Source organism: Zalophus californianus, chromosome 17, assembly GCF_009762305.2.
Source record: "Zalophus californianus isolate mZalCal1 chromosome 17, mZalCal1.pri.v2, whole genome shotgun sequence".
Lineage (NCBI taxonomy): Eukaryota > Metazoa > Chordata > Mammalia > Carnivora > Otariidae > Zalophus > Zalophus californianus.
The window spans coordinates 59702606-59712005 of record NC_045611.1 but is presented as its reverse complement, the minus strand read 5'-3'; the positions used below and the strand labels follow the sequence as shown (position 1 = coordinate 59712005).

At 50.3% G+C, this 9400-nt stretch overlaps 1 protein-coding gene and 1 pseudogene across 1 annotated transcript; one reads left to right on the top strand and one right to left on the bottom strand.

Moving 5' to 3' along the window:
• Positions 1–617: 617 nt before the first annotated feature.
• Positions 618–4455, bottom strand: LOC113936237 (translation initiation factor IF-2-like). Its single transcript, XM_027619296.1, has 3 exons — positions 4414–4455; positions 1539–1688; positions 618–1325 (listed from the first exon to the last, which is right to left on the bottom strand). The coding sequence occupies exons 1-3, from the start codon at positions 4453–4455 to the stop codon at positions 618–620; spliced, it is 900 nt and encodes a 299-aa protein (XP_027475097.1).
• On the top strand, positions 2245–9144 carry LOC113936238 (annotated as a pseudogene).
• The last annotated feature ends 256 nt before the right edge of the window (positions 9145–9400 follow it).

Sequence of the window (9400 nt, the reverse complement as noted above, 5' to 3'; positions counted from 1 at the left end):
TCATGTCCCTATCTGGAGTATTTTCCCTCTTGTCTCTGAACATACACAGTTCAGTTCCTAAAACTGGCTCTAATTCTTCAGAGCGCATGCATTTGAATTACTATACGGTAATTTTTATTCGTTTCCTCTACCAGTGGACACATTTTGTGACTCACTGGAAAATTTTGTGCATTTGGATCTGTAGCCTTTGGGAGCATCCGAAAGGATATGTTTAGCTTCTGAGAGCATGTTGAGCTTCACGGACTCTAAAATAACATATCTCCAAAGAGGTGCTCAGTTGCACCCAGACTCCCTAGAAATCTATGTACGGCCTCTTTAAGAAGGAGCTAAGTCCTTCCTCCCTACGGCAACCTAAAGGCGCCATTTCCCAGAGGTCCTCGCGGCGCAGTTCGGCCTTTTGGGTTGGAGGTGAGGCGCGAGCGCCCTTACGCGCGCCTGTGGCTCTGTGAGAACTCCGTTGTCCGGAAAGCTGTGCGACGAGGGGCCTTGGCCTTGGTCACCGGGCACAGCAGGAGCAGAAGCCAAATCGGCGTTTCCGGCTGAGCCCCAAACCGTCAGGGCGGGACTTCCGGTATCGCTCTGGTAGTCGACCGTTTTGGCTGTGCCCTGAAGTCCTGTCAGTCGGCTCTGGGATTCGGAGCGCCGGGCGGGCGCCGCGGTGACGGGACGGACAGGGCGCGAGGGGAGACGCTGTCCCCGCCGCACAGATTCGGGCCTTGGCTGGCGGGGCCGGGGCCCTGACCGCCGGCCCGGGTGTCCGCTCCGCCCGGAGTCCGACGGCGGCGGCCGCGCCCAGGGGCCCGCCGCAGGGAAGCGCTCGTCCCCCGGGCCCTCCCCGCCGTCCCCCCACCAGACCCCGGAGGCCCGAGCGGCTCGCGGCCCTGCGGCCCAGGCCCCGGCGTCGGACGGCGCGGCGGCGGTGGGCGGGGGCCGGGGGCCGTTGGTGGGGGCGGTGGGGGCGCTGAGGCTGAGCAGCCAGCGCCGGCCTCCGTATCAGGGCCGGGCAGGGGTACGGGGCGACCCGAGTCCGTCGAGCCCCGCCGTGGACTCATTCCTCCAAGGCTGGCCTTTCCGCGCGTCGTGGCCTCGGAGGCGGCCGTGCAAGCACAGGAAGGTGCTCCGTCCCTCACCCTGCGCCACGCGTTCCGTGGGTCGTGGTGCCTCCGGACTCCGTGCCGCTCGCTCGGTCCTTGGGCCGAGGGCCCCCAAGCGTGGGGCCCTACGTCCGCGCCGCGGGTTATCGGGAAGTGCGCCTGTTTCTGGCGGTCGCTGCAGACGGCCGTGAGGAGCCTACGCCTGGAATTGGTCCCGGGCTGTGTCGGGTCCTGGAGGTGATAACGGAATGTTCGGAATGTTCAGGAAACCACGAGTCTGTCTTTCAGGTGGGAACCAGGAGCCGGGGGGCAGGAGTCGGGACTGCGTGGCCGCCTGAAAACCTGGGTGTCCGCTCTAGGGGTGATGGGAAGCGTGCTTCGGAAGACGGAGGCGAGCTCCCCAAGGCCCTACAGGCCCCGTCTGCGTGCGGAGTGGGCACTGACTGCGCTTGAGGCGGAGGACGGAAGCTCAGGGTGGCGGCCATCGCCGAAGTCCGGCCGAACGTTGGGGGCCGGAACCACGGCTGGGAGGCGGCTGGACTGCGGACCTGTGTTTTGAAAGCGGCAACCAGATTTGCTGATGGAATGCTGAGGCTGTGGAGCAAGACTCGGAGGCGGTGTTGAGAAGTAGGGATGGCAGCTCCGTCATCGCTCCTGACGAACGTGGTTATAGGACTAGGAGTCACTGCGGATACCAGGAGCTGTGCTTTGACCCACCAAGAGCCTGAAATGTTTCGGAGACCGCTGAGTGGAGGCGTTTAAGCGGGCCGCTAAATAAATAGGTCTGAAATCTGGGGTGTGGTTCAGGGTGAAAACAGCCCAACTGTGGTGGCTACTGTGTGGACCCAAGCGGGTGAATGTGGGTCACTTTTAGGAGGGGTGATCTTCAAGTTGTGGTGGTAAAGCTGTTAAGGGACCATGAGGGGGAGGGCGGAGGTAGAGGCCTGGGGCTCTGGCCTGGATACCTGGCTGATGGTGTCAAGCTTTACAAACACGGTGGAGGGAGGCAAGTGGTTATCAGTGGGGATGGGGGAGGGGGAAGGGGTGGAGGGGCCTCAGAGGTAGTGTTATCTGGCAGGTGGCCAAGGCCTCCAGGAGAAGAGTGGACGCGAGCTGGATGCAGAGGCAAGATCTCAGGTTAGAGCAGGGGCTTATTCACCACTTTCATGAGAACTTTGGTGGGGCTTGTGGTGTTTCATTCATCTTGAACAGTAAGGTCGGGAGCATATGTGGTCATCTGTCAGGGTCACTAGGCCAGTGGGCTGAGCTTTGGATGAGGGTTAGGGGGACAAAGAAAGGCTATGACTATTGAGGGGACAGCAAGTGTGGCACAGAAGTGGAGGAGGGCCATGTGGGCGTCTGAGAGCCACATGTCGTTCTGAGGCAAGGAATGGAACCAGGCAGGGAGGTCGTCTTAGGTTTTGGTGCTGTGGCCACTAGTGGAAACCATGGTATGTAAGAGATAATAGTGGATCCTGTTTGAATATGTCAAGCATGATCTGGATGCCATTTGCCAAGTTGTAGCATAGGCCTAAATTTAAGACCCATTATGGGTGCCCTTAACGTGTGGTGAAAATGGGATGGTGAAGTTGGCTTGAGTGCAAATTCCCCTCCCCACTCCGCTCCTGCAGGTAAGCTCTCCCAACCAAACACCTCCTTTTTATCAATGAGACCAGAGCAGTTCCAGTTCATCCCTTTGTAGAGGGTTTCAGTTCCCTATCAATCTATGGAGTTATGTAACAAGCCAATCACATCTTTTCATGGGAACCAAGTTAAACTTCTTCTTGATGATACAAAGCTTACATCCCAGAGCTCCTGGTGATTCATTTTTTTTTTTTTTTTTTTTTTGGAGTACAACCTCCATGTTGCCCTGTGTGGTGTAGCATGTCCTCCTTTCACATGCCGTGAGTATGTACTTAATGAATTGCTGTCAATCTCATCTGGCCGGTGTCAGATATCGTATGTTTGGCCATCTCCATAACTGTAGGGTAGGAATTCCACCCTCACCAGTGGGATGAAGAGATGCTGAATAAAACACAAGATGTGGAGAGTCCAGGGACATGCCAGGTCACATGGAGTGGGCCAGTGAGGTGGTGGTGGCTATGGGATCCAGAGATGTGAGAGATGTGCCCTCTAAAGAATGATGTTCACTGGGAGAGAGATTGTACCTGATGGTTCCAGGACCTGGTATTGAGACCTTGGCCATAGCAGGGTAATACGGGCAGCTGGATCCCTCTATGCCAGGCCCACAGCTCAGATATATATTTGTCCACCTGCCTCTTGTTGCTGGTGTCTGGATCCCATGATTAATGGGTTCATGAAGACACAATGGTACCAGTGGTGCCACGGCCTAGTTTCTCCTCTGAGTTGGGGAGCTTGGAAGGAGGGTGGGCATGGGGTAGATGTTGTGGGGGAAGGGATTGGGCTCCTCCGAAGTGGACTGTTGTGGTTCATCTGTCACCATTCTAGCAGGGCACTGTGACCTTTGAGGACGTGGCTGTGTACTTTTCCTGGAGGAATGGGGTCTCCTTGATGAGGCTCAGAGATGCCTGTAGCACGATGTGATGCTGGAGAACTTGGCACTGATAACCTCCCTGGGTAAGGCCCTCAAACCTACTCCTGTGTCCTGAGATACCTTTTGTCCTTCTTCTTTCCTGAGGGATAGCTGTGTTTTTCTCACATCAGGACCATGGGCTTTGCTTGCTTCCTTAGTTTCCTGGGTAGGTGCTGTGGTTGGTTGGGTGGAGGTGTGTGCACTGCCCTCTTCTGTCCTTGAGTAGCCCCAGCGCCTGCTTCCCTGCAGACTCCCAGGGAAGGATGCAGGGTCAGGCATCTTACAGTCATCCTAATGACTCCTACCTTGCTTGCTTGCCCTCCCACTGGCCAGGTGACTGTCCAGATCCCAGGCACCTGTGTGCCCCAGGTCTACTTCCTTTTTCTAGCTGACATTTCCTCATGCCAACCTGTGCTGGGTATTGCCATTACTGACATAGTCACTACTTATATGGATCAGAATCTGTTCTTTCAAGATCCTCCTCTGAAGCTTTGTAGTAGTTTTTTTTCCTGCAGGATATCATGTGTTGAGTTGTGCTAGGCCAATCCTGGGTGCCCTTCTGTCTTGTCTTTCCCTGAATACTTGTATCGCCCAGGTCCCAGGTAGTTGCTTATGTTGGGGGTGGGGTAGAGAACCCCTGGTGCTTCACAGGATGGAAATGAATTGTCTTAGTTCATGCTGCTATAACAAACCAACATGGTTGGGTGGTTACACATATTTTTATTTCTCACACTTGTGGAGGCTGGGAAGTCCAGATCAAGGCACCAGCATGGTATAGTTCTGGTGGCGGCCCCGTTCCTGGTTCATAGCTGCTGCGTTCTTTCTGTGTCCTTACATAGTGAAAGGGGCTAGGGAGCCCTCATTTATAAGGGCGCTGATCTCATTCATGAGGCCTCTACCTTCATGACCTAATCCACTCCCAGAGTCCCTACCTCCTGATGCCATCACATTGAGGATTAGAATTTCACCAAGCATTTTGAGGGGGACACAGACTTTCAATCCATAGCATTCCACCCCTGGCTCCTAAAATTCATGTCCTTCTCACATGCAAAATACATTCATCCTATTCCAGCAGCTCCCAAATCTTTTTTTTTTTTTTTAAGATTTTATTTATTTGACAGCGAGAAAGCACAAGCAGTGGGGTACAGCAGAGAGAGAGGGAGGAGAGGGAGAAGCAGGCTCCCTGCTCAGCAGGGATGCGGGGCTCGATCTCAGGACCCCGGGATCATGACCTGAGCTGAAGGCAGACACTTAGCCGACCAAGCCACCCAGGTGCCCCAAGAAGTCTATCTAAATATCATCTAAATCAGATGTGGGTGAAACTTAAGGTACGATTTATCCTGCAACAAATTCCTTTCCAGCTGTGAACACATATAGCCAAATAAGTTATATGCTTCTAAAATACAGTGGTGGGACAGGAGTAGAGTAGACGTTTTCATGCCAAAAGGAAGAAATGGGAGGGAAGAAAGAAGTGACAGGTACCAAGTCTAAAACACCCAGGCAAATTTCATTAAACCTTAAGCCTCAAGAATAAACCTCTATGGTTCAATGGTGTGCCAGGCCACTAAGCAGCAGTCCCACCTCCAAGGCTCTCCTAGGCAGCAGTCTTGCCTCTGGTGCTCTCCTGCATTGGGGTCTCATGACTACAGCTTTTCCCAAACTGGAATCATGAGCTGGTGACTCTAACCGGTATTGGGGTCCAGGTCCTACTGCTTTGAGTATTGCCCCCCTGACTCTGCTGAGCACACTACAGCTCTCAGCAGGGTCCCCCTCCCTGAGGCCCTGGTAGGGACAGCCTGGCCTGCCTGAACCAGAGAAGTGGACCCACCCTTTGAAATCACTGTGCCCCACTGGCCCATGCTCTCTGGTCTGGTGTGGGAATGGCAGCCCTGAGGATCCGATCACTTTGAGGTGTGAGGTGGGTAGGGATTGTCATTCTTCCCTCGTCTTGAAGAACAGCACCTGGCTTCTATGGAGATGGCTGATAAAGTCTGTGGTACATCTGCATACTAATATCCTTATCAGTCACTTGGCCATACCCGGAGTGTTTCCTTATGAACACTGCTTTTTCTTTTTTATTCAATGTGGATAGGCTGAGAATTTTCCAAATCTTTAAGTTCTGCCTCTTTTTTGCTTAACCATCTTATCTTCAAATCATTTCTCTCTAACTGCATTTTATTATAAGCAGTCAGGGAGAACCAAGCCACTCCTTCAACACTTTGTTTAGAAATTTTCCCAACTAAATATCCAGTTTAATTGCTTTTATGTTTTACTTCTACAACACACTAGAAGATGAACAGAATTCATCCTTTTGTATCCATTGTCCATAGCATGTTCCTCATTTCTTCCTGAGACTTCACCAGAATGGTCTTTACCATTCATATTTCTACCAACATTCTGTTCACCATTACTTAAGTATCGTCTAAGAAGATAGAAGCTTTCGGTACAATTCACCTCTTCCTAAAGTCTCACCAGAATTGCTCTTAGCACTGCCTTCATGACAGTATCGGCCTTTGCTAGTACACACTGCAAAGGTCTTCCAGCCTACCCATCTCCTAGTGTCAAAGCTCCTTCCGCTTTTTTAGGTATTTGTTGCAACAGTACCCTACTTCTCATACCAATTTCTGTTTCGGGCCATTCCGACTGCTATAACAAACAAACATAGGCTGGGTGCTTAAAACAAGAAATACTTATTTCACAAGCCTGGTGGCTGGGCAGTCCTCAGTTGAGGTACTGGCAGATTCAGTGTCTGGTAAGGGCCCCTTCCTGGTTCATAAACAGCCATCTTGTACCTGTGTCCTCACATGGCAGAGAATGAGAGAGCTCTCTGGGGTCACTTCTACAGGGACACTAATCCCATTCATGAGGACTTCACCTTCATGATCTATTCACCTGCCAAAGGCCCTCCACCTCCTATACCATCACCTTGAGGGCTTTTCAACATAAGAATTTTGCAGGGACACAAATATTGAGTCCATAGCATGAATCCCGCCAAAGCAGGAGGAGCTCAGTGGGAACCTGGCCCGGGGGGACACACAATGTCAGAGCTCTGTTCAAATCATATCAGAAACCTATTCCATTTGGTATTGGTGGTAGTAATGACAACGGTGGCCAAACCTCATTAGTGCCTTTCCCATTCTTGACACTGCCAACTGGTCATCTCTGCTGCTTGTCACTTCTACTCTTCCAACTCAGGGTTATTCCCCATGTTGGTGAACTCCGCATCCCACCCATTATTGCTCTGCCTGCTGGGCTCTCCAACATCGGTTTCCAGATGTTGTGTCATGATGTGTGCACATATTCTTAGACAGCCATTGAATACCAGCTGCTCTGTTGCAGTCATGTTTTCATGGGCCCGAACATACATAACTTCTACATAACACACCATGGCAGCAGAAGACAAGATGTGCTGAATGTTACTTGTAGGGGAACAAGTAGTAGACTGTGCCTTTCCCTCCTATATTGTACCCCATGGTGTATCTTTCACCTTGTGGGGCCTTCCACATCCTGTGATCTTTAGAGGCCCAGTTCTGCTAAGCAGCCCATCTGCAATCTGTACCCAACTCTCTTGTCTTCAAAACAGTCCTACTGATTCCTTGCTGGGTTTGTCAGGTACTTTTCTAGAGGTTTCCCCTTCTCACCAGTCAACATGTACTTTACCAGTGTTTCTTTTCTTCAGGTTGTTGGTGTGGAGTGGAGGATAAGGCTGCATTTTTGAGCAGTGCATTTCTGCAAGAGTATTGTCACTGGACAGGACTCCCAAAGCAGGTATGTCTCCCCAGAAGGCACACCTCTGTGAAATGTGTGGAACCATCTTGAGAGACATTTACCTTTGGTTGAACACCAGAAAACACATCCTAAGCAGAAACTGTACATGTGTGGGGCATGTGGAAAACGATTTCATGTCACTGCAAACCTTCATCAGCACCGTAAGCAGCAAATTGAAGAGAAACACTTCAGAAGCAACATGGGCAGAGCCTCGCTTTTGGAGAAATGCAAATTCTATGTGTCAGCGAAGCCCTTTAACCTATGAAGAAATTAGGAAGGACTTCCTGGCCAACCCGGGCTTTCTCCAGCAACAGGTCACTCACATCAGGAAGTCCAAACAGTTGAACTGAGTGTGCGGTGGCCTTCCACAGTGTAAGATGTCATTATAACAGGGAAGACTGCATGAAAGCTTTCAACCCCAAACACACATTTGTTCAGCACCAGCAAGTCCTCATGAGGGACAGATGTTACAGGTGTGGTGAATGTGGAAAATCCTTTAGCAAAAGCTGTAGCCTCGGGCGCCTGGGTGGCTCAGTTGGTTAAGCGACTGCCTTCGGCTCAGGTCATGATCCTGGAGTCCCGGTATCGAGTCCCGCATCGGGCTCCTTCTCCCTCTGACCCTCTTCCCTCTCGTGCTCTCTCTCTCTCATTCTCTCTCTCTCAAATAAATAAAATCTTAAAAAAAAAAAAAAAGCTGTAGCCTCCATGACCATTTGAGAGTTCACACTAGAGAAAAGCCTATAAGTGTGGGGAATGTGGGAAATCCTTTAGGCAAAGTTTTGGCCTCATTCAACACCAGAGAGTTCACAATGGACTATGACCTCATAAATGTGATGAATGCAGAAAATTATTTAGCAAGAAGTACAACCTCATTATGCATCAGAAAGTTCACACTGGTGAAAAGCCATATGACTGCAGTGAATGTGGGAAATTTTTTAGCTACAAATCTAACCTCATGACTCACCAGAGAATTCATACTGGAACAAGGTCTTATGAGTGCAGTGAATGTGGGAAATCCTTAAGCCACAGCTCTAGTCTCATTAAACACCAGAGAATTCACACTGGAGAAAGGCCTTATGAGTGAGAAATGTGGGAAATCCTTTAGCCAGAGCTCTCACCTCATTAAAAACTGGAGAGTTCATGCTGGAGAAAGATCTTATGAGTGCAGTGAATGTGGTAAGTTCTTTATCTCTAGCTACCGTTTCTTTCAGCATCAGAGAGTTCACACTTGTTTAAGACCTCACGAATGTGATGATTGTGGAAAGTTTTTACCAACCTGTCCAACCTCATTAAACGCCAGAGAGTTCACTCTGGAGAGAGGCCATTTGAGTGTAGCGAATGTGGGAAGTCCTTTAGCTGCAAATCCTACCTCATTACACACTGGAGAATTCACACTGGAGCAAGGCCTTATGATTATGGGGAATGTGGGAAATTATTTAGCCATAGCTCCACGCTCCTTCAACACCAGAGAGTTCACGCTAGGGAAAGGCCTTATGAATGCACTGAATGTGGGAAATCATTTTGCCACAGCTCTAGCCTCATTAGATACCAGAGAAGTCACACTGGAGAAAGGCCTTATGAATGTAGTGTCAGAAATCCTTTAGTGACAGCTCTAGCCTCATTAAGCACCGAAGAGTTCATACTGGAGAAAGGCTTTATGAATGCAGTGTATGTGGGAAATCCTTTAACCAGAGCTCTGACCTCATTAATCATCAGAGAGCACAGTAGAGAAAGACCTTATGGGTGTAGTGAATGTGGGAAATTGTTTACCTTCAACTCTAATCTCCTAAAACATCAGAATGTCCACAAGGAATAAAACCCTTCCCATAATACAGTTAAGTCTGTTATAGACTGCATTGTGCCCCCTCAGAACTCATATGTTCAAGTCCTGCTCCCCAGTGTAACTATATTTAGGTGTGGCTTTTACTAAGATAATTGAGGATAAGTGAGGTAATAAAGATGGGGGCCTAATGCAGTGTGACTG

Bases quoted from the DNA above. Each gene is read 5' to 3' on its own strand.
- LOC113936237 (XM_027619296.1), bottom strand. From the start codon at position 4,455: ATGAACCAGGAACGGGGCCGCCACCAGAACTATACCATGCTG. The intron at 1,689-4,413 runs GTGCCTTGATCT...CTTGCTCCACAG, and splicing joins ACCAGAACTATACCATGCTG to CCTCAGCATTCCATCAGCAA. The intron at 1,326-1,538 runs GTCAGTGCCCAC...TATCACCTCCAG, and splicing joins CGTCCTCCGCCTCAAGCGCA to GACCCGACACAGCCCGGGAC.